Source organism: Harpia harpyja, chromosome 1, assembly GCF_026419915.1.
Source record: "Harpia harpyja isolate bHarHar1 chromosome 1, bHarHar1 primary haplotype, whole genome shotgun sequence".
NCBI classification, from domain to species: domain Eukaryota; kingdom Metazoa; phylum Chordata; class Aves; order Accipitriformes; family Accipitridae; genus Harpia; species Harpia harpyja.
Window position 1 is genome coordinate 104,421,998 of NC_068940.1, and position 27,681 is coordinate 104,449,678.

A 27,681-nucleotide genomic window follows, 5' to 3' on the forward strand; every position below is an offset into this window, starting at 1 on the left:
AAGATGCCCTGTGTTCATGCAGCATGTAAATAGCCCAGAAAATTATTTTTTTGTCAACAATTGACAAGTAAATTGTTTGCCAATTTCTAAGACAGCCTGGTGTGAAATTTGGTTTTTTGCAATAGAAGCTCTGGACAAGAAAAAATACATTATGAATTAATGACAAGTTTTACAATAATATTTACAAAAATATTCAAAAGGCGAAGAACACCTGAAGGAAAGGTCCAAAATTATGGAAGGTTTCACAGAACCTCATCTACCTTTCCTTTGGTTCCAGCTACAGAATGGAATAGATGGTCATTAAAATTTATACAAGCAAATACGCCACATGAGGCAGAGTTGCTCCCTGGAACACAATGGCACAAGTCACAGAGCTCAGGCTAGATTCATAACACAGGTCAACACACCCATTTATATGCAAATTAAGAGGCAGTTAAGGCAACACAACTTTCAGACCTCAGTCTGATCAGCTTACCGACATCAGCTTACTGTCCTTAAGGAACTGATACAGTCAGAGTAAAACACAATTGATCTGTTATATTATACAGAAAGATTTTTTATTCCTTGAGCCTCATTTCCTTTGTCATTTCTCAGGGCTGGAGAACTGGCTGAATGATAATATCTACATTATTATAAGATATTTTAAACTCCTCCCTCCATGAAGATTTACCAGGGGGAAAGAGAAGTGAAGGGGAAAGAAACAAACTTACTTTTTCCCCCAGTAGCATCACTCATTGCAGCACACCCTCCCAGTCACACCGCAGAGGAGTGGCTCCAAGTGTGCTTCTCCCACTTCTGAAGCAAAGCTGGATCCAGTTTCACATCTCTTACAGTGTCATGTTTGTGCTGGTGCATTTTAGCCAAGAATCAAGCACAATAATCAGTGCTTTGCCCTGCTTTCAAAAACTGGTATGAGGAAAGCAAAGGCGCCATATTCCGCCCACTCCTTCCTGCTGTCTGCCTTAGCCTTCTAGAGAGTATGTAATATTTCCTTTACTCCACCGTCAGTGCCCTTAAGTGCCTCTGCCCTACCTCTGTGTCAGAAAAGCCTTCTGTCCTAACCTAAAAAGTTAGAGTCAGGTGTTGGAGACTTGATGGTGGGATCAGGAAACAGAAATGGTAAAGGTTTGTGGTTAAATATATGTACTGTGTTTTGATTTGAAGAACTGGTGTTTTTCATGGTAAATACTCCATTGATCTGGCTGAAATGATCCAAGGTTCATCCCCAGCTTATATGAGCTGTCAGTCCGGTCAGAGCATCACAGTTTCTACAGTGAATGCCACACAAGGGATGGATTTTATTAGCACATCCACCTACCTTCACCTACTCATCCTGGATGTCCCATGCTGCACTTGAAGAAATGCAAACAGCATTTGGCAACAAGTCTGGACCAGTCTGGATACAGACACTCTAACTGTACTAACCTTCAACTATCATGTCAGTCAGTAAGTATAGTCAGCTTAACAGATTAAATTATGAAAAAGGGCTGTCATTATTAGTTCACCTGAAGCTCTCTTCAGGTGTGCAAAATTCAAAGTTTTCTTTCCATGTCACACCACTGTACGCTGTCACCAATGAAAATCCAAGGCTGGAGGCACTATGTTTATCTCAGCAGGAAAAGATGTTCCTGAGGCAAGGACACATTGAAAATGGAAGTCAACAAAAAATGGAGAAATAAATACCTGTGACATTGGTGCGGGCTGACAAAGCTTCACAGTACTTTTCCAGCAGAACAGACAAGGGCAGGTTCACAGAAGATTCACAGTGGAGAACTATCTGGATGAACAGACAGAAACAAAACAAAACAGTAAAGTAGCAGCACAGAATAGATTTTCTCATTCATGAGTACAATAATCCCCAGCACTTTCATAGCAGTTTCCATTCATAACTGGTTCAGGTACAGACATCGCCTCATGACAGAGAAGATCTACGGTTATACTTGCTTAGCTCCATGACATCAAATGGCATTCATCTGACTAAATGTAGGCAACTACAAATGAACCACCTATTCTGGACCTCTTCTTGTGGGAGCTAGTCAATAGCATTAACAAAACCAGGACACAATTTATCTCACCTAAAAGTAGATGCCTAAAATAGAGAAGATGAATCACACCCCATTAAAGATCACATGTGGAATTTTTTCAACTAACTTTTAATAGTTACATAGGTGCTAAAGATCCTTACACATTCAAGAGAGACAGCAGTTGGCAAAGGGCAATTCAGAAGGCTTGAGGAAAGTGCTTCCATTGACTGCATAGGAAAAGCAGGCATCCCCATAAGGGGATCCTTGGCTCTTTTCAGCCAGTAAAAAAAGACATGAGTTTCTGACCCTCAGAATTCAGAGTGCTGAGCCCTCCACCGAGGGCAAATGCTAGTGAGAAAGAGAGCAATAATATCAACATGGGCACTTCAAGAAAGCTGCAAGTTCAGTACAGGACAATAGTACATCTCCAAGTAAATTTTAGGATAAGTATATTTAGTTGAAACCAAGGAATATGTTGTCACTTTCACACTCAAAAATGAAAATACTGAAATGCCCACTGCAGACAGAGGAGAGAAGCCCACAGAACTGTACATCTCAACATACAGCTGAGTTCAGATACTGCTTGGAGCAAGAGAAGCTCTTGAAAAGTCCTTTAAGAAAGGCAGAACTAAACGTGGTGAGAAAATTCAGGAGTGACACATCAATGACAGAAACTTCCATTTTCAACCTATGAAACAAAATCTTCCTAACTATTTCTGAGGGGATATAAAGCTGCAGTAAGACACAAAATGCCTTTGCTTTTCTATTTATGCAGAATGACTCTAACATAATACAGGCAGCTTTTACTTAGGGAAATGACCATACTCCTTGAATGCTGACATTACATTTCGGTGCTTTAAGATGTGTTAAGTGATTGCAGAACCCTTTTTATGTCACTGAATTCCTTGTCACTTAATAAGAAGTGGAGTAAATGATAATGACAATAGAATTCATCAGCAATGTTGGTCTCTAAAGAACAACCGTTCTTTGTACAACAACATTTCTATCTATTTCTCACTTTGCTGTTATTTTACAAAATAGGAAGTCTTGAGATACAAAAAGCCTTTCTCAGTCTTCATTCTTTTCAAATAAACACCATGAAGCTGCTGTTTCTCCTCCAGGAAGACTCAAACTCCTGCCTGCCACAGCAAGGCCTTCCAGGGTACTCACCATGCATGGTCAGGTCAAGGAGACAGAGAAAGGCAATGGTTCTGTTCTGCAGTCAGGGGAAATGCCATCTTACAAGGCACAGAACTCCAGCCGAGCCTGCCAGAAAGCAAACTCTGTAGTGGTCATGTCTCATGTCAGACCCAGTCACGTGAGTTGACATAGCAAAGGCATTTCTTCCCTTCTATCCCTCTGCCCCTCTGCTACCTCACAGGCCAAATCACTGTCTCACTTCAAAGAAGAAACTTGAGACATCTCCATGTACTGTAAATACACTGCATGTTCAGCTGTCTGCTTCGTAAGATGATGGGAAAGAACAGACAGAGGTCAAGCCTAGCGCAGCATGTGTAGGAACAAGAAAGGTTAAATGTCACACTTGCTTTAGGGTCAACTTAGGTTCATTTGGCTAGAGGGAAAAGCGCCTTCCACATATTATGTTACTTTTGCTTTCATTTTCTCTCCGCTAACCTCAGTGAACAGTTTGTGTGTGATACTTTTTAAAAATTGTATTTAAAGCAGATAAGTGCCAAAAGCCTAAAAAAACCCTCTTAAAAATAATAAAGAACAGCAAAAAAAGAAACATTTAAGTAATGTAGAATTTTAAAGATAAATAATTGGGCCTGTGACTGTATATATATTTTGAAATATTAGTTGCTTTGAGTAACTAATGCACTACTTCACTCAAACTGCATTTCTCTTAAGACAGCTACTATTCCGTGACCTCTTGCCACCAAATCAGTTCTACGTTGCCTTGCACATTTACCTGAAACATGCACAGAAATATCTATCTTAATTTCTCTGAGCCACTGAGGACATTTATGAACAAATAAAAATAATGCACTGAGCCAGAGATTAAGGTAAAAAGGAGTCCTTTACTTCCTAAAGCAGGGGCAACAACTAATAGTCTGCAGGCCAGTTCTGACTCTTCAGAACAATATATGGAGCCTTTGGTCAACTTCCTGTTCACATCTGAGAGGACTTTCAGAAAAGGAGTGGATGAATTGCTCTAGTGTGTCACCGTCTGTGTCTCTTGTGGTCATTTCATTAGACCTTTCCCCTTGGCCATGGTCACTGCTCTTCATTAATCCATGAAAGGTCTTCATCTCTGTCAGAGGGCATGCAACTACAAGACACAATCAGAGGAACTCACCATAAGATCACCTCTAGATATGGGAAGAGCAGATGAAAAGGGCAACAACCTAAGAGAGAGTAACATATTGCTACCTTACATTGTTCGAAGTTGCAAGACACTAATAGTAGTGTGTGCTCCTCTGCAAACAGAAGGGCTCCAATCTTGCAAACATTTATTTATGCAGAATTTGTTCTTTGTCACACAAGTACTCTCATAAATTCCTAACATGAAGTCATAAAAATACATATGCAACATTATATGATATATGTAACATGCCTCAATGGATCTATATGGAGAGCTCTGGGCATAGAAGAATATCTGACCCATCATAGTGTTGCCTCCTCTCAGTTCCTACCAGAATTTATGGTTGCTTCATGCAGATTGGAGAGGACTTGTAACTTAACTTTAAAAACAATAAACACAGAGTCCTGGTTTGAAAGATTATTGAGTTCTACTAAGCAGTGAGAGAGAGAGAGAGAGAGAGAGATAAAAAACAAATGAACACTGGTACTGTAATTCACCTGCACTGGAGAGGTTTTCTTCTCTCAAACATGTAAGAAATGGCTACAGTAATATAAAAAAGCCCCCAAAGCTACGAATAGGATCCAAAACTGTCAATATAGGCATGGGGCTACCACAGAGATACAATGGACAGCATCTTGTGAGTTTAAATATCTAGCAATAAGAAGCACCAGAGTGGATGAAGTCAGCATGACTGAAAACTAAAGGAAAGAGCTGAAGTGGAACAGGATGACACAAGACAGTGCAACATTTGTTGCCACGATGGAGAAGGTAAGCTGGAGGCAGCAAATGCTGCCAAACATGGACAGATGCATACGCTCTTCTTTCCTATTCTCACATATTAGAATTCCCAGATGCCATATCCTAGTTGTCTAATAAAAGCCACCTTTTTAGAAAAAGCTGTTATGCCTCCCTGTAAAACACCTGCTGGTGGCATGCTGAACAAAAGCAGAGGTGCTGACATCTGAGACATAGTCTCAAAGTAACAGAGCAAAACCTTTCCCTTTTAAAAAAATGTAGTATCTAATACTTACAAGGTCCTAGAGAAATCCATGCAGTGGAACCGTAACACCATCTCATCAGAAAGCCACTCACAGAAAAGCAGTGGGATTTATCTCAACTAGCTCAGACTTCAAAATAGAGAGAGCAACAGCTGAGCTGATCACCCAGGGACTGCTTTGTAATTCAGGAAGAGAAGTAGGAATTTTTCAGGTGCAGTTCATCTGCCATATTTTAAATCTTTAAGTTGAAATGAATTAGTCGCTGACCTCTACTGACTGCATTAGCTGGGTCTCACCCACTATAAGGACAGAGTAACTTAGATGGAACCTTTCTAAATTTTCTTTAGACATTAAATACAAAAGGAGAGGTAAAAACATTTTTAGAGGTGATGGCTACAGAAGACAGGACCATATAACCATCTTATAAAATTATCTGGAGTACTACTATTTTCTTTCTTTTACTGAGCATGACGAAGTGACCTTCCAACACCAAACAATTTTGTAGTTGTCAACCACAAAACATGTCCTCAGTCCACACATGACAAGAGAAGGATCCATCTCATGTCTCCATTGCCACATAAAAATGAAGTCTCAGTCTAAACTAGAGACTAAACTAGCCATCTGTGCTCCTGATAAAGGCAAAGCACTCTCCCCTCCTGAGTAGACATCTATGGTAACGGCATGGATGATGTTAGGAGGATGCTTATGCCTACCCTTCATTTCTGTGAAGTTGCACTGCTGTTAAGACTCCAGCTGCACCTCCTCCCAGGGTTTTCGGTAAAACATCTGGGAGTGCTGAGGCCTTAAGTTCTACCTTGTTTCAACATCAACAGTGCAGTGAAATTGCCTTCAGCACACAGAAAGCTGCCGCTTCGTAGTTTTGCCCCAGAACTAAAAAGAAAGGAAAAAAAAAAAGAAAACCTGTATTTAATTTTTAGTTCTTTAATTAGACATTTCCAATAAATTAATTTGAGAAATACTCCTCACTCAAAGGTAATCTTATCAAGTTAAGCTTTCCAAATGCACCATTTCTACCATGAGATCAAGTGTTCACCTAAACATTTGGGAAGGACTGTCTCAGAGCAGCAGTCCAATCAAATGCAAAACCACACTGTTTTGTGTCCACAGAAGCTCAGTTTAGGGAAACACATGCATCTAACTTAACCATGAAAATATAATTAGTGAAAGAGCTCAATGCAGCAAAATCAAAGCAAATCCCACACCTCCTTGACAAAACCCATACTCTGTTCAAATACAGCTAGGGAGTTTCCAGGGCAGGGGGGCATCTGGCAAGTGATGGCAGGGGTTCCTGCCATCATCAGTACTTGTGTGTGAAAACAGATGCTTTGGGAAAAACACCAGGTATTCAGTGGAATGAACTTATAACAAATGCCAACATTCATCTGAGAAACTCTTTCTCTCTAACAAGAGATGGCAATACATGGGAGAGAATAAGGAGAGCCAGAATATTTGCTGACTACAAATCACCTGAAGGAATATGCACAACCAGGAGAGCGAAGAATGCTACTTAAGAAGGAAAACAAGAGAACAGCCTAGGAGAGGAAGAGAAGGTAGTCTTTTCTGTGGCCAGGATGGATTTATATTCACTGTCATGCGGTTACTTTGTACACAAGATGTATGCACAAGAGATGCTTATTAAAGGACAGTGCTAAGAGGGCCAGCACAGTGGAAATACTTTGCTGGTTGAAGAACCAAAAAGGTCAGTCCTCTGCTTCAAGATATCTTTGGCCTTTCTCAACTCAGTAACTTAACTTTGCTAGTGCAGTGGCATTTGGCAGTATACAATCATTTGGCTCTGGTTCACCAGAAAAATAATTTCCATTTGTCATAGAAGGTCTAAATACAAGTTTTCACAGGAACCTGCAACCTGAAACCTGAGCCAGCTAAGGTTACAGTAAAAGGAAAGACTGCTAGCGCAGTTCAAGAAAAACAGTCTCCTTTTCGAATCATCCTTCAGCTCTTTCAACTCCCTGTCATTACTTGTCTCTAAGTTAATCCAAGCGGCTAGATAAAACAGTGCTACTAGCTAGTGAACCCCAAATGATCCAGGAGACATTGCTCTATAATCTTAGAGGCCAGCATGTATTCTGCAGCTCTTCCAGGAAGTCTGGAGAAAGAGAACATAATTCTGCATGGAATGGGAAGTAGGACCTCAGTTCAATAAAGCAACTAAACACAGGCAGTTCTAAGCATGAAATTAAATTCATCTTTATTCAGAAATAAGTTTAAAAAACTCAAACATCTGCTACACTAAGCTCACCACTGAACTTCACTGTTGTCTTTGAAACTTGGAGATCTGCCTTCATTAAGCATCTGCCTACATGCTCTGCTGAATAAGGGTGTAGAGGGGAGGTTCTTCATCCACTGAAAACCGTGCATGTGCTAAGTGGTTTTCTGAGTCACAGCATACAAAGAAAAACCGTTTAAGGCCACCCATGAGCTGAAGTTGTCCAACCAAGCCTCCATGTCCTTCCAGAGCAACATAAGATATTAAAAAGGAGCAAAATAACATTTGAATCACAGGCTACAGCTTACTTCAAATAGAATTGTTTAATGGAATGACTTTTGAATTTCACATCCTTAAAGAGTTTTGCTCTTCATTCCCCATATCTCTGTACACCATATTCAGAATCTGGAAGGGGAGCAAGCCCTTCACAGCACTCCTGCCTTCATGTCTACCCTTTTCCTAGGTCTTCACACCAAACCCGTGACTAATTCTTCCCCACTCTTTCCAACCAATTCACATTACTATGAAGCCCCTCAGCAGCTCAAATGTGATTCACCTCACTCACTCACTTCAGAAGGCATTGCTTTAGGCTCCTATTAGGGAGGAAGGAAGAAGGAAGCACTATCAAGGAACAATCCATCACTTCTGCTTTAAAGATGCACTTTAGGATGAGATGACTTATACACTGGAGACAAAACACGCAGGGAATCCAGAGTAGCTCAAGTTTAAAAGTCACATTTGCCCAAATGAATGCCAATAGCTCAGCTACCTCTCCCAGGCAAACTCTTACCTACCTGAATAGTCTCTGCAAAGATCATTCACCCATCCATCATTACCACACTGACACTACACTTCAAGACCTCCCTTCACAGGTTCTGCTAATTCTAGCTCATCAAATGTGAGCTCCTAATCTTTGTTTTTCAGGTCTCTGCCAGCATGCTCCCACCTAAAAAATGTAAAAACCCATCTCCCATTCTAGATCGAGACTTTAATCAGCTAGTGATAGCTGCTCTCACTATCCATTGAATGTCAACAATGGTACCTCTATATCCTCCATAAAATGTTCCTTTGACCCAAGACTTCATGATAGTTCACTGCTGATTACCAGTGCCACCTCACTGGCTTATTCTTAATTTTCTTTCTCTCCATCCATTGCTTCTTCCTTAAACTGCTAACTTTTGTCTGAAGCTCACCTTTAGTATGTGAAAAGCACATATCACAGTGAAATTTAACCCCAAGACTGGAACAAGAGAAGGTCTACCAACAGTCTGTCACTACCTGAAGGGGAATTATAGGGGAGTCAGACTCTTCTCAGAAGCTGACAGCAAAAGGACAAGAGGCAGGCATCATTCTGAAGTTGCAGCAAGGGAAAATCTCACAGGACATAAAGAAAAAATTATGCACCATGACAACAGCTAAGCATTGGAAAAGAGGTTCAGAGACGTTGTGAAGAGAGGTTCAGAGATGTTGTGAAATCTCCATCTTTGCAGATTTTCACGGCTGAACTGGAAGAGGCCCTGAGTAACATGATCTGGTTTTGGAATTAGCCCTGCCTAGAGAAGGAGGCTGGACAAAACACCTCTAGCAGTCCCTTCCAGCATAAATTCTTTTTTAGTTCCTTGATTCTAGGACATATAGCCCTATGGTAAAAAGAATAATAGATCACATTTACTCCCAAACCCTTTCTATTGGCAATGCTGTAATTAACAGTTTACAGACTGTATCTTGAACAATAATCAGCAATCTAGAGGCTTTGAGGGTTTTTTTCACTCATGTTTCTAATATTTTGGACTCTGTTCACATAATCAGAATTAAAATATTATACCAAATACTATGAAAAGGTATTTTAAAATTATTTTTTTATTTAAAGATAGAATTTTCTTTTTAACTTTTTTTTTTCTGTCCAAAAGAGAGAAATACTTTAAGTCTGGCAAGAAAATTTTCATAAAAAGACACTTGTTTTAGGAAAGTAGGGGTTTGTTACACCTAGGAAGGTCTCTCAAGTTCAAGGTGGACTAAATAGCTGATCTCCCAGCAGACAGGGCATGAGGCAGGATGAGGAAAGATCCTTACTCCATCTGACTTGGAGCTCACCTAGCCAAAATCCTGTTATGTGCTCTGAGACATCATTCTTGCCAGCCAGAGGGATAACGCTGGCCTTCCTCTCTGCTTTGAAAGAATCAATCAACAACAGAAGGAGCAGACTGGTCCCTGGACATCTTCGCCCCCAGAACAAGGAAACAGCAGGAGCACAGCGCTCCTCTAAGTAGCCCTGGGGACTGGAACCGAGCAAGCAGAAAGGTTACGCCTGTAATGGTCACACTGCAAAGTACAGCCACTGGTGCTGGCTCACAGGCCACCTCTCTGCTTCTGCTGGCATGAGTCTCCTGAAACCCAAGCTATGTCTGGGCTGTGGGAGTCTGCTACTGCCACTCAAAGGGAATTGATACTTTAGTCCATGTACCGAGACGCCTGCTAGCAGAGCCTGCCTGGCAGCCCTGCAGGCAACCTGTTCGGACTCTTCAGCACACTTCCTTTTATTCACTTTCACCTTCTTTCCTCCTTCTTTTCCACTTGGAAAAGCCACCCCTGCTAGAGCACAGCACTCCAAAACCTAAGGCAGCGCAGAGATAACAGCACTCAGAAAGCCTCCCACATCCCAGGAACCTGGGTAACAGCAAGAGAGATTATCCCATAGCCCTCGGAGGCAGGTGGCTCCTTTCCAGTTCTCTGGCACTTCAGCTACTATTACCAGGGCAAGGGTTTAGCATTGCAGTGAGGACAGCTAATGTATTTTAATCTCCATCTGCATTGCTCACTATTTACTTTCCCGGCATGGCATACACAACCCAGAGTGGATAGTTATTCAGCCAGGATTACACAAAAGTTTACAGAGCTTTAATTAGTTTCACTTTCTTACAGCTCTTTTGAAGAAGTACTTTTCAGCTCTTGAAATACCAAATGGATTTTCTTTCTTATTTAGTGAAAACAAGCTGCATTTCTGTATAAACACATGCCATTTAATTGATCATTCCCAGAGAAGGACAGCTTCCAAGTTCTCCACCCATTTAGCTCCACAATAGAGCTGTCAATCTGGGGAACAAGACATGCATGGGCAGGAGCAGCACGCTCCCAGCACCTGACTCTCAACGTGGGCTCACTTGCACAGCAATGAGGTACTCAAGAGCCAGAGGTCAGGATAGAATGTCGAAACCCACCTCTGCGAACTGGCTTTCTCAGAATGCCCCTGTCACCACCACAGCACTTCCCAAACAGCACAGCCTTTGTCAAGATGATGCAGAGCCGGCAGAACTTCTGCTTGTGAGAGCCAATCCAAATGATCCCAGACACAGAGAACTGATCAGTACTTACAAAAGCATGACACGCTATATGTCAGAGCATTGCAGGAAGCATCTAACAATTATCCCCACACTGGCACCAGAAACTGGAACTGAAATTTTCATACATTTGGATATGATTGATGAAATTCAAGCAGCTGTTTATCTGAAGGACGGTACTTGTTAGCTGACTGATCACAATGGTAAATTACTAGTTTCTGTTTGTCTTCTCTTGTGATAAGGGCCACAGCAAAATTTATCAAACTTTTCAGAGACAAAAAATAGAATGCATGAAGCTTGCTACCCAACACTTACCAGCTCAAATCAAATACAGCTATTTTCAAATCTATTAAGATTAAAAAAAGGGTGAGCAGTAAAAGAAAGTAATTCTGTATAAAGAAATAGTTTGTTAAAGCAAGCCAGCAGGAAGTGTTTAGTTGTCAAAGCTGGTTGTTACGAATAGAAAGATAAGGAGGCAAAGACAATATTTATGCAGTACTTTGATACATGTCATTGCATATCTACAGGAGGCAAGGAGGTGCCTTGTGGCTCGCTGGACAGCTCCAGCTTTACATCCAAGAATTAATGTTTGCACTTTAAGAGAGAACAGACTACATTTGGGATTAAAACTGGTGTAGGTTAAAAGAAAGAAGGATATGTACATTATCAAGATTTGATCTATCTGTTTCAATTTATAGACACAGACTGGAAAAGTAAATTCCTGCAAAAATGTAATTTACTGGATAAAATTTTAATCTAAAGTAAACCAGCTTTTCCCCAAAGCCTCCTTGTTGGATTTGCAAGTGCTGCAAACTTGAAAGTAACATCAACTAAAAAGGATCAGATTCAGCAGCACGCATAGCCTGTTTTTACTACCCCTATTTGCTCACCTCCCCCCCTTCCCAAAAAATAAAATCTGCAGAACTATTAAAAAAATCCAGAAATGTGCAAATGTTTGTTCTAATATAGTATTTTTAAAATATTTGGTTTAATAATATATAGGGCAAAATGAAAATTAAAAAAAAGCAGAAACACACTTCCTTAAAAAGTTGGTATCATTCACTACCCTGGTTTTCTCATTGTGAATCTCTCAGATCATCACACCACCAGCAGGATCCCACAGTAATCTCTAACACAAAGAAAGCTGATCGCTCAATTCAAAGCAATGAAGAGTTTGCCTTAGAGGAAAATGCCTCCCTCAGGCACTCATTGAGAGCCCTAAGCAATGCGAGTACAGCATACCCCATCTAAGCTAATAAATCAAACAGTGCAAAAGTCTGGTTTAAGTACTTAATCATTTATACTGTTAAATTTTTAGAATGGTTCCTGGCCACATTTTTGCCCCAGGCAATCTCGCGGTATCTCAAACACTTCCCTCCCGGGAATGATCTGGGAGTTAGGCTGCACCATGGACCATTCTCAATGGGCAGTTTGCACACAGTCTCCCCATTTTAGAAGCTGAAGGAGCTTAACAGCAGGGGCACAAGCCACTCTCTGGCATTTGGCCTGAAGGCTGAAGAGCTGTCCTGGCAATCTTAATGTACTAGTAGAGATATAACCTGTGAGACTGAAACGAAGCAAGCATGCACCTGATAGTGCACACTCTGCAATGAGATCCCTGCACTGTCCTCCTCCACCAGCTTCAGCAGAGGCATGCGAGAAGCAGGGCAGGCACCATTGCTCTGCTTTGCAGTACGAAGGCCACAGAATTTAGAGGACTTAATCATTATTTCTCCTCCGCTCTTCACAGAACAATATGTAAGCAGATGCCTTATATGAACAAAAGCTAAAGACAGCTTTCTTTCTAGCTAAGGGCAGCTATGAGTATCACTGAAATGTTTTGTGGCAAAACTACCAGTTAGCCAACGTCAGCCGTTCTTCCTTGCATACAACTACCTCCTTCAAATATCCAGTAATTACCACAAGATGGCTACAGATTTAAACCCTGCCAACATACTACACCGGGAAAGGCTTCTCATGATGAAATGTTTATGCTGCATTAATTCACAGTAGGACTGAATTTTGGCAGTCTCAGACCAGGAATATTATTTAACTTGTCACCACTGGCTGATATATTCAAACTGCTCTGGCTGTTTTAACAGCTTCAGGAGAGCATATGAATTATAGCAAGCTTTGCTTTTGTTTTTGATGAATAATCCTCCCTCCTCCAAATTACGTGAACTCAGCAAGAACTGTATATCAAAATGTCAAAAGATTCATATGCCTTTGTTTTATCATTTGTTTTTCACATGCAAGTAAATGTATTTTCTAGTGTATTATATGTACAGAAACCCTCTAAGAGAACATAAATCTCAGAGCCTGCTGTGCAAGTCTTCACCCTTTTGCTGACCAGCCCTGTGAAATCTGACAGGTCATCTGCACCAGCATTTTCACATGGCAGATCTAATTCTGTACTAGAAAGTTGCCTCATTTCATAAGTGTTGCAAACCTGCAGCTCCCATAAGACACAATTGCTCAGCTGCTGGGAAAACTTAAGCTTCCTCAATCACGTAAAGGCCTGCTCCCATAAGCAGCTATGCCTTTTCTCAAATCCACTAATGTGAACAGAGCCATTGACTTCGAGTCAACTTTCAAGTACTTTCAAGTTAAACAGGAACTTAAGAGCTTTGGATTTGAGCCAAAGTTTTAAAACATTGCTCTTGAGTTTCTTGGTGCAAAGTTTCATCCAGCTGTAAAGCAGAGATACAGATTTACCAACAACATTCACAGATGAAAACACACCCCAAAAGAACAGTAAAAGCTCTGGTTTTGCTACAACTGGAGCAACAAGAGCTGTTCTATATACGAGGCTGAAGATTGTCTTCCAAAGCGTTACTTCCACATACCGCACAGGCATACACATAAGTCTCTATCAGATGCAAGCATGCGACATCCAAACAAGCTCTTCTATATAAGCACAGTCAGAATACACTCAAAGTACACATTTCTCTCAGACTCAATGCATTTTATGGAAACTTGACACTTTGATTCTTAATCTGTGCTACTTTTTTTTTCTTTTTTTTTAATTTCAATGCAGCTGTTTTGTTTTTACAGCAGCAATGTAACTACCAGAATTTACATAAATAATTCAAATGCAAAGTTACAGGGGAATGGGAAAACTGTCCATAGATTACATATACACAGGAAGCACATGACATTTTTTGATCAATTGAAAAAGAATTGGGTAGCTCTCAGTACCTGGGTACTTTTGATAACCTCACTGGCAAGAAGTCCCCCTCTCTAAACGTAAGATGAAATATTTTTATGGACCAAAAGAAATCAATAAGGGAAAACAGAGCCTGGAAGAGAAGAAGGACTAAGAAACAAAGATTAGGAAGAACGGGTTTGGAGTTGAAAACAGCAAGTGTGTAGACCCATGGCACCCTGATCCCATGTGCACTGATCTCTGACTGGGGAAAAAAGACATTGGCGGAGCTGAGAAAATATTGTCTCTCTTCTAAGAAAGCTACTGCAAAGCTTTTAAGATTAAATTGTTGCTTGCCTTTGGAGCCTGTTGCTTTTCCTGACCTGGCTTCCCTCTATCTTTCTTTGTAAATTAGACAGAGAGAAAAAAAAAAAAAGACAGAACATATGGAAATAGATTTTCTTTCTTTATCTAAGGAAATGTTAAAGGTGGGCCAATTACACTACAGTCCAGAAGGATCACTGCCATGTTTTAATTTTGCGGGAAGAGCCTTTACAAATTCTGCACAAGATCGACGTACCTCCTGCTTAACCTGTCACATTAGTTTTGCAAATATCACTTACCACACTTAAAACTATCGCTTAAAACAAACAAGCCACCAAAGAAGTCAGCCTGACTTAGGCGTGTGGGCTGGGAAAGCTGTTTTAACTCCAGTCTGACACAGGCCGAGCTTATCTCCACCTCATCCCAGCATCACCCAGCAGGAAGCCTGTGATGAAGAAGGACCACGAGGAAAAGCCTCCCTTACATTTGACTCCAGAGAAACTCAGAGCAAACACTTGGATGGACGCACGAGCTGAGCCCTGCCCTTCGCCACCCCTGTTTGCCGATCCCTGCGGTGAAAGAGCGACCGATGCTGAGCGCATGCTGCGAGGAGAGGCACCAGGGCGAGATGGTGGGGACCACGGGCACCAGCCAGGGCCACCCACTGGCAGGAAAACCCCTTTCCTCTGGGGCAGGCAGCTGCGACCCCGGTGGGGTCCCTGTGCTGGGCCTTTTCTGGCAAGGAAAGGGGTCAGGGACGTGACTTTCACAGAGAAGGGGGCAGCAAGAAGGGCCATGGTTCAGCCCAGGGACTCTGAGGGGACCCTGAGGCGAGCGGCCACGGGGAGAGGGTGCTTCAGCGCCTGGAGACGGGCGGGACCTGTGAGGGAGCGGGTAACGGTCCCCAAAAGGGGTCTCTCAGTGCCCGGGGACAGGCGGGACCTGTGAGGGAGCGGGTAATGGTCCCCAAACGGGGTCTCTCAGTGCCCGGGGACAGGCGGGACCTGCGAGGGAGCCGTCAAGCACCGCCCGGACGGGGTCTCCCAGAGCCCGGGAAAGGGGCGGCATCTGTGAGGGAGCGGGTAACGGCCACCGGGACGGATCCCTCAACACCCCCGGAGGCGGGCGGGACCTGTGAGGGACGGGGCACAGCCCCCGCTTTCCCTCACAGACCGAGTGGGTTCCCCGCGGTGGCGGGGCGTCCCCCGCCCTCCCTCCCTGCCCCCGCGCCATCCCTTTCCCCGGCCTCGGCACTTACGGGCAAGAGCAGGAGCGCGGCGGCCGCCGCCGCCGGGAGGCTGTGCTGCGGAGCCCGCCCCGCCATGTGGCCGGCGGGGCCGGGGTGGAGGTGGGGGGTGAGGGGGGTCTCCCCGGGGCTGGCGCTGCCCGCTCAGCCGGAGCCCCTGCGCTGCCCCGGCGCTGGCATCTCCCCCCGGTTGCTGCCCTTGACCCCTGCCCGCCCGCCGCCGAGGAGCCAGCCCCAGCGCCGCCGGCGCGTCCCAGGGCAAACCCCCGGGAGGGAGGGCGGGAGGGAGCCGGGCGGGGGAGCCAAGCCCGCCCTCCGCCCAGGATGCCTCGGGGATGGAGGCGGCTGGGGGCTCCCCGGGGGACCGCGACCCTCAAAGCCTCCAGGAGCAAGGGGGACCTTCCTCTCCCCCTCCACGGAACGCAAGAGGGGTTCCCCCCTCCACCAGGCACTGGGTGCAATAGGGATTTCACTGCCCACAGCCCTCCAGAAGCAATGGGGTAACCTACTCCCCGAGCACTAAGTGCAATGGAGATCCCTTTCCCCCAAGCACTGGGTGCAAGGGGGACGCTTTCCGCACAAGCCTCCAGAAATAACGGGGATCCTCCTCCGCTCCCCCCCCCCCCCCCAGATATATGGGGAATTTCTCTACCTCAGAGTTTCCAGGAACAAGAGGATTCTCCCTGCCCAGGCCCTAGGTGCAATGTGTACCCCTTTCCAAAATTAGGTGCAATGCAGACACCCCCCCCCCCAATCCTTCAGGAGCAATAAGAATCCCTTCACCACCACCCTCTCCCACCAGGCATTAGGTGCAATGTTAACGCCATTACCCATAAATATTCAGGAGCAATGGGTTTCCCCCACTGCCCAAGCACAAAGTGTATTGTGGACCCCCTACAAGCCTTGAGAAGGGAGGGGGAATCCTCCCTGACACCGTGTGTGCAGTGAGAACCACCTGCCAATTCTTCAGGAGTAAGGGGACATCCACCCAGCCCTAGATGCAATGTTACTAGATGCAATGAGGACCTCCACCTCCAAGATAATGAGGAGCAATTCTCCAGGCTTGCTGGGTACCCCAGGGGCAAAAGAGTTCCAGCCTATTGGTCACCAAATTCACCAGCGCACCTTCCCCCAAATCTGCAAGCCTGTGGAGCATCCCCTGTGCTATTCCCCAGCTGCAATGGGAAGCCTTTTCTTCCCCAGCACCAAGCCTTGTAAGACTCCCCAACGGCATGTCTCAGCTGGGAATGTACATCCTCCTAGCCAGGCAGCCCAAAAGCAGCCTGTGTGGCTGTTTCTTGTGCACTTGGTCTCTGAAACAAGAGACATTTGTCCTGCTCTTCCCATCTACGGATACTTGCCAGACTGGACCCCTATGCAAGCAAAGGCAAAACAAGGTCACCCCATATCTTCATGCCATATGCACACTGACACACTTGCCCAGGGGGCTCCTGGCCCTCTGCTCTATTGCCCTAGGGTGGCTGTTGGTGCTAAAGGAATTGGAGTCTTACAGATTTGGAAGCCCAATCCTTTTGGGGCCCATAAGTTCCTGGGCCTAACAGAGACTAATTACTCCCTGCCTTCTGCATCCAGCTAGGCCTCTCCATACAATGGATGCATTTGTGGTATTGTTAGAGTGTGGGCATCAGGCCAAGCCCTGGTCTTCCCAGTGCCAGCAATGAGCCTAATAAGATTTTTTTCTCCTCTGCACCATTCCATCTTTCCAGAGAACAGCCAGCTGTGTTGTGAATCACAGTCAGTACCTGCCCACAGCTGCAGCTGGCACTGTCCCCAAAAGCCCAGCCGTGTCCTGAGGCACACAAGCCTCAGTCACAATTCTGGAGTAGGAGCAGATATGACCTGCTCCTTTCCAGCCCAGCTGCTGGATTTCCGCATGGAGCAGTGTCATACACTGCCCATCACCTCTGATGGGCAAAGCCTGCCCTAGTCACCTGTTGCAATGGTCTCCTTTCAGGGAGATGGTGCCTTTTCCTCCCTGAGACACTGCCTTTCGACCACCCTCCTCGGCTTTTTTTTAAATCAAAATCAATTGGCATAAAGGTCATGGTGGCACAGAGGAAAGAGTCCCAACAAATTCTCAGAGTTTGCAAAAGCTTAGCAAGCCTTACTTAGAAGCAGACCTACTTGAACGTCTTTCTTTGGGGCCTTGCTGAATTATTTTGCCTTTTGTCATTTGCTCAGAAAGCCGTAAAACAACAGCTTCCCACCCTCTCTAAAACACATACAAGGAGGTTTACAACCCTAATCCCACGCAGGAATCCCACTTAATACAGCGTGAATATCACAGCAAGGAGACGGGCACTTATATACACTAGTAGACCTGGAATCTTCCTAACACACCAGCAAAAGTTTTCAAAAAGCAGCATTATTTTCTCTTTTCCTCCAGTTATTCAACAGTTTGAATGCATTTAAATATTTAAGCTTGCCTAGTTTTTCCTCCCCTGTCAGTTGCACACCAACATTTGTTTCCTTTCATTATTAAAAGAAAACAAAACCATAACCCAAAGTTGCATTCTTCCAATTAATATGAATGCTTTCATGAAAATGCAAAAGGAGGAATAAATCCAGCACCATTTTTTATTGCATTTAAACATCCACCTCCAGGACTGGAAACTCACGCAACAGGATTACGTGAACTTATGAGAATTGGTAAAGGAAGCCTGAAGCTGCATGTGCACAGACATAGGTCAACTGCCCTGAAACCAGAAAGGTTTTCCAGCATGCCTCTCCATGGCTTTCTGTTATGATTGATCTGTGTTTATTGCGCTGTCCAGAGCCAGAGCCTCATAATGTTAAATGCTGTATTGAAACAGAACAAAACATCCCCAAATTGTGACTATCTAAGGATTAAACAAATCATTCCCTTGGTCTCGTTTCCAGGGCTTTTCCTCTTATAGCTGATTGCAAAGTCCAACCAAAGCTTTTCGTTGACTGCGTTGCTTATAAGGTCACTCCCCTTCAGATCCCCTTGTGTTCTTTAAAGGGCTGAGCTCATGTTGCAGCTTTTTCTTCAGTCATGGTGCGCCTGGGGACTCTTCTCTCAGTCTTCTCCTTTTACAAAACTTTAAGGATTATTCATCATACTGTCTGGCTTTATGGGTGAAATTGGTCAGAGTTAAAATGGAGACAGAGACACATACACAGAAATACATACACACTCATGCATGTGGATATGGCATATGAAACATAAACCTTGTTCTTTTAGGAAACAAAGACCCATGAGATCAATATGCAGAGATTCAGGAATGCAGGAGAAGAACGTGACAATTCTGATCAGCTGAATGGAGAGAGTCTCCATATGGGATCATGGCATGGATCCAATTGTTCAGTTCTTGCCCAAATGACTTTCAGATATTGCTTGCAACCATGCCCATACAAGGATGATTCCCCCTTGCTTGTTTGGTGGTGGTTTTTTTTTTTTTCTTTTTAAAGCTCCTGAAACAACTTAGTCATATCTTCAACTCTAAGCCTGCAAGTATTCCGACTTCTCTCAGTGGTGAAACCGTACAGAAGGCATCCTCACTGGAGGAAGGGCATGGCCAGCTCTTGGTGTAACATCTAACACAGTAAGGACCTTGCCGTGTCTGGAACCTTGAGGAGTTTCTACAATACAACTAAGTAACTTGATAAAGAGTTTTAATAATAAGCACAAACATCACACAAGACATAAGTACACAAAGGGTGGAATCGGACAGAAACAGGTGCCAACTTTGTCTCTCTGAAATACTGGATGACCTTTCAGAGGGATGCGATGTGTTTCAGAGTAAAAGGAACCAACAGAAAGTATCAAATATGTCCTTCCAGGTGAGATACAGAGCCCTCTTATGGATATGTTACCAGCAGAGCGATGGCAGGGATGACACGATTGGAGTGCTTATCTGAGAAGTGGGACACTGTGGGTCTTAAGCAATAGGTCAGTTTATTGGGGCTGAGCTCCAGCTGCTGCATCTGTCCTATGAGTATCTTGAATGAGCACACTCTGTATCTCCTCTTGAAGTTGAGCCTGGACTGAAAAAGCTCTGGCATCAAGAAGAGATGAGTATGTGGTGATCACAGACATCTGGTTGGATGCAGAGTGGTGCTTGCACTTTTTGCTAGACCTTCAGTGGATCAAAACATCCCAAGAGCCTGGGTTCAGCTGCTGACCCTAGCCTCAACCTCTATCTAGGTTCTCTCTATACTCAGTGCAAAATGCAGGTTTTACTCCTATTGTCAGCAATCAAATGATGCAATCATTTGCAATAAGGCTTTTGGGGACGGTGGACAGACTGGGTCCCCATTCAGGACCTCAGATAGGTTTTAGGTCTCTTGTGCAGGATCTGAGTGGATCCATTTTTAAGTACGTATTGGATGTTTTATTCATCCCCTAAATTAATAAAGTTAAACTCCTTCCAGAGATGTTGTGACAGCTCAGAACAGCTACAAATCTCTGAAAGTGTTGTACTGCCCTGTCTCCTTTTGACTGCATCAGTTTCAGCTCTGTTTCAAAGAGGCAAGTGAATTGATCTAGGTATGCCAGATCTGAAAAAGGTCAGGCTGGGAAAAAGAATGGGAGGAGTCTCCCCTGCTTCTTACAAAATGAGTGAATGCCATAGGGAAAAGAGCACATGATGACATTTGAAACCAGAATAATGTCTGCAAGGTTGGAAAGTTAGCTGGAGGGCTCTTATTAATAATGAATGTAATGATTTCCTGAAATAATGGTGGGCAGAGTTGGTAACGAGCACAGCTCAGTGTAACAGAATTCACTCTGACAAAGTAAAGGCATTTAGTTTCTTCCCCTTCAGCAAGCTAGTACTTGCAATTACACTTGAGTGAGGAATCTAAGTAGGATGGAGGAGAAAATGGTGATATTTAAAGAAAGTTCCATTGTTTGAAATGGCTCCTAATAGTGAGTCTCTGGGGTGTAGTATAAACCTTGGGACTGGGGGGAGAGGAGGAAAATGAGGTGGAAGCATCATCACCCCTTTGGCATAAAATAGATTTTTCTGACTTTCTGTACCGTGGAACTCATGTGGACACAGTATTCTCATGGAATAACACAGGGCTTTTCCTTGTGGCAGTACCCCCAGCTTAGTGTTTTGCACATCTTATTGCCAAGGCAATGCAATCAGCTCATCGCTTCCCTAGAGTCCCACAAACCTAAGGTAGCACCAAGCCCATATGGGCTGGGCGAATTGTTCTGGTGGCTGCAGGCACTGCCAGATGCTCCTCTTTCCCGAGCTGGCTGGGGGAGAGCAAAGCTGCCACATCAGGAGATGCCGATCTGGGTGCCTTGCAGTCAGACTTTCAGGTGCCTTGCTCCAGCTGACAGGCAGGCTGTGAAGAACAACTGGCAGCCTGGACACCATTGCTCTGAGGGGGTCCCGAAGTTCCCTGACAAAGCAGTTTCAGAGACAAATTTCCTGTTCAAACCAGCAGGCATGGAGCCTCCTCTCAGCCCAGGACCCTCTCCAAGGGAAAACAAAGGCAATACATCCCAGCAACTCAAGTATCTCACCCTGGGGCAAGGGGAGGGAGAAGATCCTATCACAAACCACAGTTGTCATTAAATCATTGCTGTTACTAGTGCTGTTCTGTCCTTGTCCTCTGGAAGGGGCTGTAGACATCAGTGCCTGGCAGACATCTCATGCAAAAATCTAGGGGTATTGACTGCAGGACAACACTTTTTCCTTCACCTTTCTCTAGGTGAAAAAGTACCTAGGTCAATGCACTCCCAGCTGGTCCATATCATATGTGATGGGAAGGTAGTTTGACCTGTCAGGAAGGGCTTAAAAAGATAGTCAGACCAGTATCTACTGCAGAGAGATGATTACAAGGACAGGGCAAACATGGAGTGATACTACCATCATCCAGAGATCTGTGACATGTACTTATTGATACAGCTATCTTTGTATTTCATATCTCAAGGTGTCTTCCTTCCATGGTTTCCTTGGTTATCCAGGAAATTATTCCTGTGCTTCACTGGAAGGATAAGCTACTCCTTTTTGCATGGATCACATGAAGGAGAAAGAGGAACTACTGATTACACAAATGACAATACAGATCCCAGTTGAGGAAATCCTTACTTGCACTTACTTTGACCCATCCATACTTATCTAAGCACTGAGACCTCTATAAACCTGTGCCACGGTTGGAATTACTTCAGTGGGACTTTAAAGTGTGGTTAAATGGATTATCAGGAAATGTTTCCCTTTACAAAAAGGGCGGGGAGGAAAATGTGTCATGAGAGTAAGTACCTAATTTGGCTTCAGAAGTTCAAGCCATGCTGATACCCTCTAAGTAGATCTGACATTTTGGTGGGTCGTCGGCACAACTTGATTATTTCCAAATAACTTTCAAGTTACTTCTGTGGAAGTAAATCTTGGATTTTCAAATAATAGACAGGAACGTCTTATTCAGCCTCTCTCTTTCACTACTTTATCAGACATATATTCTGCATTTTGCATTTAGATTGCAGTGTTAACCTATATTTTACCACACTGATGCTGAAAGTGATCTGGCATTAGACAATCAAATGAAGATTGACACCCACACTTTCTGCATCCAACTTTAATCCATTGATTATGCTTAAATCTGACTCATCTTTTTTCTGTTGTAGTCCTTTCTGCGGGATGTAGTTTTCAGTGCTGTTTCCTAAATTTTATGTTTGTTTTCCCACTTCACAGGCAATGTCTTCAAACAATGCCCATTCTCCAAGGTGTGATATTTTTATATCAGCAGTCTTAAAGAAAAATAAATAACAAAGCTTGAGGTCCAAATCCCCAATCCTTTTAACTTGAAATAATGTTATAGTTTACTGTTCAGGCCTCAATAGGAAGAGCTCTTATTACAATACTTTTGGGAACATACAGCATATAAGTGAGAGACTTACTGGTTTGCAAAGAGATTCATAAAACTCTTACTCCTCTCCTCATTTTTTCCTTTCTCTTTGAATCCTTCTGATTCAATTAATCTGTCTAGATTTTTGTTTTCTGCAACATATGTAATTGGCTCAAATAACTTGTTCATCTCTAGCTTTCAATATCACCTTTCATGCTATAGTAACTTTCATTCTGAACTGAGGCTCGGACAGCCAATCAGGTCCTGCAGTTTAAATGGGTTACTATGGTCAGGACTTCCCTCATGGACTGAGAAAAATAAATGCAGGTGTCTCCATATTTTAATGCTGAGCTCATATCATAGTCAGTGGAGATCTAGTGAACCCAATGAAACCTAAGAAGTACTTTTCTGTCTAACAGAGATAGCTCTTTGGGGCTCACTGTCTATGCTCCACTGGCTGGATGGAGTAGATCTATAATGGGTGAGGCACCTAGCTCTCATGGAGACATCTAAATACAGCGTGTCTTATTTGTACTGAATCCTGCACTGCATGTCAGCTGAACCATGTTTTCACAGTTTGCATATTCCCAGCCCATCACAAGTCTCAGGGAAACAGAGAAGTTAAGATGCTTAGCCTCTGCTGTGGATTGAGTGTATGCACATGGCAGGTGACTGCAGCCAGAACATGGTAATTCAATTAGGTCTTCACTGATTTCCCTACATTTCAGTCTGTCATTTCTCAAAAGCTTCATCATTGCCTTTGAAAGCTTCCTTGCTGAAGTGCAGTTTCACCAGATGAAGTTTTGAGAGGATCCTTCCCTTGAGCAGGCTGCTCTGAATTCTTTGAGGTTTCAATTATTTTAGTAGCTGAGTTGTCAGCAATTTCTGGCCCCAGAACTGCCAAGTCACTTTGGGATTTCCTTGTGGGGGGTTATCACATCACTACACTCAGCATGTCAGGAATTTCCTTGGAAAAACCTTTTGCCAATGCAATGTCTGTTTTATTTCTTGCCATCATCTGACAACACTGCTCATTTAGCTTTTGTAGTGAAATATTTGAAAATCACTTCTTTTTTTCTTTTTCCCCAAGAATTGTTGCAAGCTCTCTGGGAGTTCACAGCACAGCAAACAAACAAACAAGCAAAAAATGTTCATGATATTTCTTCAAATAGTTGCCTGACACTGTCAGCTTTAGTGGAGGAACCTCTAAAATTTGACTCAGCAGTTGGCAGGTAAATGAATCAGAAGCAGTTTTACAAATATTTGTCTGTCAGCCACAGCAATAATACTCCAATTTTACACTTTGTAGCCATGTGGATTTCAGTGAAGTAATACTGGGGGTACACATGGGAGAACCAGGCTTAGAGAGTGGAAGAAGGCATAAAATGGGGATTTTCTACATCCACTTGCCTAGAATTCAGCTGTCAACATAATTTATTTCTTTTCATCTCTATCCTAATAGTGCTGTGTCATCCCTGAAGAAAAGCATCGCTCTTTTCCCAGGAATAACTGCCTTCTATTTTAGATTGTGCTTGCTGCATTTTTTCCTTTCTGGGTGCCTAAAGTTAGCCACTTGAAGCCATATTGGTCACGTAAGCATATGTATCCATGCAGAAAAAATTAGAATTGGGAATCCCTGTGTGTTAGGACTCTTAGATTGGACACATAGGTATAAAACTTATCCTGAAGTTATTGAATACGACCGTCGAGTTTGCTTTCACAAGATTTGCATTGGTATATAAATTGCTTGCAAAAATCTTACTGCCAAGCAACTGATAGTCAAACAAATTATTTATCTTCTGTTAGGAAAGAGAAACAAGGGACTTGCACATAATGTTTTTTTCCTTTTACTTCTTGCCCTTCAATCACCTCAGTTTTGCTAGTTACTAGAGTCAGCAGCGGTACAATACTCCATTTGGTAAGCAATAGGTCTAGAAATTATGCTGATAAATAGAAATAAATGCAAGCAGACAGACTGCATACTAAGCAGAGTTTCCTGTTAATATTTCAGTCTCTGAGCAAGACATTCATAAAATGTCCAGTGTAGGACACTGAAATTTTAAAAAAGTGCGTAGGAAATGAGACATCGGTTCCTAGGAAATTTTCTGGCTTGACAAACTGCCATTATAGGTAGGACTGGGCCGAATAAAAGTTGTTATTTATAATGTACCTACAGATGATCTGGTTTATCCACTCTCCATTTATAGTCAGTGGATATCTAATCAATACAGTCACAGAAGTCCAGCCTCAGTTCACAACACCCTAAATGCAATGTCTACAGTCAGGCTGTTGACTCACATCCCAGTTCTGACCGTTTCTTCCCTTGACTACGAAAGGAGCTGAGAGCAGTGAGTTCAGATGGGAACAGCTGCATTGTAGATAGCTGAAGTCAGATGAGATGAATCCCATCCAATCTTTCATGAGAGAAGAAATTACACTGCAAATTTTATTACTTGCCATATACTTAGCTGTTCTTCCTTGCCACAGTTTTATGACAGTTTACAGTGACTGAAGATCTGGTCCAACATGCTTAAATCCTTACTGAGGAGCATCATCTTCAGGCATGAGAGCATTTGATTTCTGACACCCATCCTGTTCACAGCAATTAATTAGTGCCACCTTTGGCAATACTTGCGTATAATGAACATCTGTCTCCCAGAATCTGAATAAAAGCTGCATGCGTTGCCTTATTGTATATGAGAGCTCTTACAGGCAGGAGAGCTGTAGGACCTTTTAGTCATTCATGTTAATTTGGTCCTAAGTATTGCAGCAATCAGCTACAGCAGTTTCAAACTTGATAGCTTGGGGTATGAAATTTTACAGAGTAATGCTTCATGCACTCAGTCAGTATCTAATTAAAATACATGCTGGCAGGCTTACTGTGGCTCAGCCAAGATTGCTTGTGCTCATTTCCTTTAGCCCTTCTGACGATCAGTCGTAATCCCTTTCCACAGGAGTTCTTTGCATCAGATGTCTTTAGATCCAACAGTCTTCATTTTCACTAAGAGTCATTTTGGGAGGTTCACAACTTATTTTATAAAGAAATAATGGCCTTACTTATGCTACCTTAGATTAGGATGGTTGAACTTTTTTCAGGCTAGATAACATATGTCAGTATTGAAACCACTGACCTGAAGGGTTAGATGAAGTTAGCAGTGGATCCTCCATAGTCCTCCAAAGGATAAAGCTGTGTACATTATCAATAAAAAAGATTTGGCTTTTGGGGTCCACATACTTCGTTACTAGCTCTACCCTGATGTTTCCATGCACAGTGCAGAAAAGGTGACAAAGTGGGTGGATGCAGCCTGTAGATTACCAAGGGAAACATCTCATAAAAATGCAAAGGCATTCCTGTAAAATTCCACCACTTTATTCATCTCAGCAGAGATGAAGCTATCCAAGCACTTCCAGAAATGTCCTTCCAGCTCTTTAAGGGAAAGATTTTTATGCTGGTTGCTCACTACTTTGTATTTCTTAACCATCTTTTCATCCATCTAGTCTCCTAATTCTCTAATCCAGCCAGTATTGAGCTGCTGTCTCAACTGAAAACTATCCTTTGCACAGCAGTGTTTTTTTCTAGACAATTTGTAGGGAAAAACTGAGCCATCCAAGCCCTAGCTTCCTCTAGCATGTCTGGGCTCTGCAGATGTCAAGCTGAAAAGCTGTGGAACATAAGCAAATGGTGATCACTCTCTCCACAACCACTTTTTACCTTCCCTGATCCTCTTACCTGTCCTCTGTAAAGTTACCAATGGGCTCAGATTTGGGTCCTTGGGCTTTCAGCATCACATCCCAGACCTCCATCACAGGAGCTAAAGGGGCTGCCATGTTGGTAAGTAATAACAAAAAGCAGTTGTCTCACCAGATGCCTGAAACTAGGATTACAAACACAATTGGAAAATGTGTTGTCTATAAGAAAAAGGGCATAGCATTCAATGATTACGAGCAAATGATACATCAGAGCACAACACCACACTGGTTGGTACTGGAAATCATTCAGCAGGACTTGTTGCTTGCCCAGAGACCCATCCATTTCCCTTTGCGCTGCCTTTACTTTCACCTTTTCCAGAACTGTCATTCTCTACCACTTTCTTACTGTAAGAAAGACAATGATCTTCTCAAAGTGGAGTACTGAGTTGTAACATGTTCCTATCAATGACATTCTCCAGCCGTTTTTTGAAAAAAAAAAAAAAAAAGAAACCAAACAAACCTGGAAGAACATAATGTACCACACTATCTGGCAATGGAAAGGGAACCCTGGCCTTGTTTATTCTAAGAGGAGAATTAAATGTATTCAGGTTTTCATCTTCCCACCGTGAAGTATGAGGGTAAAGAGCTAGCTCTACTGCCAAAACCTTCATAAAAGGAAGGGTTTCCTTTAAAGTCATGCTGAAGTATCTGTGAAAGTAGCTAATTCTACTATTAAGATATGAAAGAATGAGTTATGAGAGCAGAAAAGGGATGCATCATTTCATGCTTATTTATCAGAGAATTGGTAATAATGAATTTCTTTTTGCTCAGAAATTGAGTTCCTTGGGTATTGGCTGTTTGTCAATAAATGCTGCATTACACACTGAGGTATGAAAAGGAAAGGAAAAGATTATTGTCAGGGCTAATGCAATTTACACTCTAATGAAAACAGAGGGAGAGAGATTGAGCTAAAGGCACCTGCAGTTGAAATGCTTAAGGGTGTGTAATTTCTGTCTTGTTTTCTTCTTTTTTAGGTGGAAAGCAAGCAAGACACTCTTTTTCCAGATAAGCTGATGAGAGCAATTGACTGAATCTAGAGCTTCTTCTCAGAAAAAATAAGTTCTAGTCTGTGAAAGACTGAAATTTTATGTATAAAATAGTTCAACTTCTCTTTGACTGCAGGGACAGATACAGAAGGTGTTTGACAGACTTAACAAAGGCTTTATTCATTCTCATTTGAAATCTTTGAAACAGCTGGGTGAAGCATGCAAGGACTGACAGAGTAATATTCTCCAAGTACCTGTGACTGTCAATAATACTGGCCGAATGACAGGCAGACCTCACAGACCTTTCTTTCAATCCACATGAAAAAATGCAGGATGATGGTGATACATACAAATACAAACATGTCCTGAAAACAGTGGTTCCTGCATACCATCCTGTGAATCAGTGACAGGTATGACGATAAAATGCAGCTGGACTGCAAAATCACATCATCCTTG

General features: G+C 42.9%; 1 protein-coding gene across 1 annotated transcript in view; it reads right to left on the reverse strand.

Moving 5' to 3' along the window:
* Positions 1 to 15,850, reverse strand: part of CRHR2 (corticotropin releasing hormone receptor 2) — a 162,700-nt gene extending 146,850 nt beyond the window's left edge. The window contains exons 1-2 of the mRNA XM_052807879.1: positions 15,659 to 15,850; positions 1,684 to 1,777 (exon numbers count right to left, since the gene is read on the reverse strand). Of these exons, the coding sequence (XP_052663839.1) occupies positions 1,684 to 1,777; positions 15,659 to 15,724 (160 nt within the window). The 5' untranslated portion in view covers positions 15,725 to 15,850. The remainder of the gene's footprint in view (positions 1 to 1,683; positions 1,778 to 15,658) is intronic.
* Between the last annotated feature and the right edge of the window lie 11,831 nt (positions 15,851 to 27,681).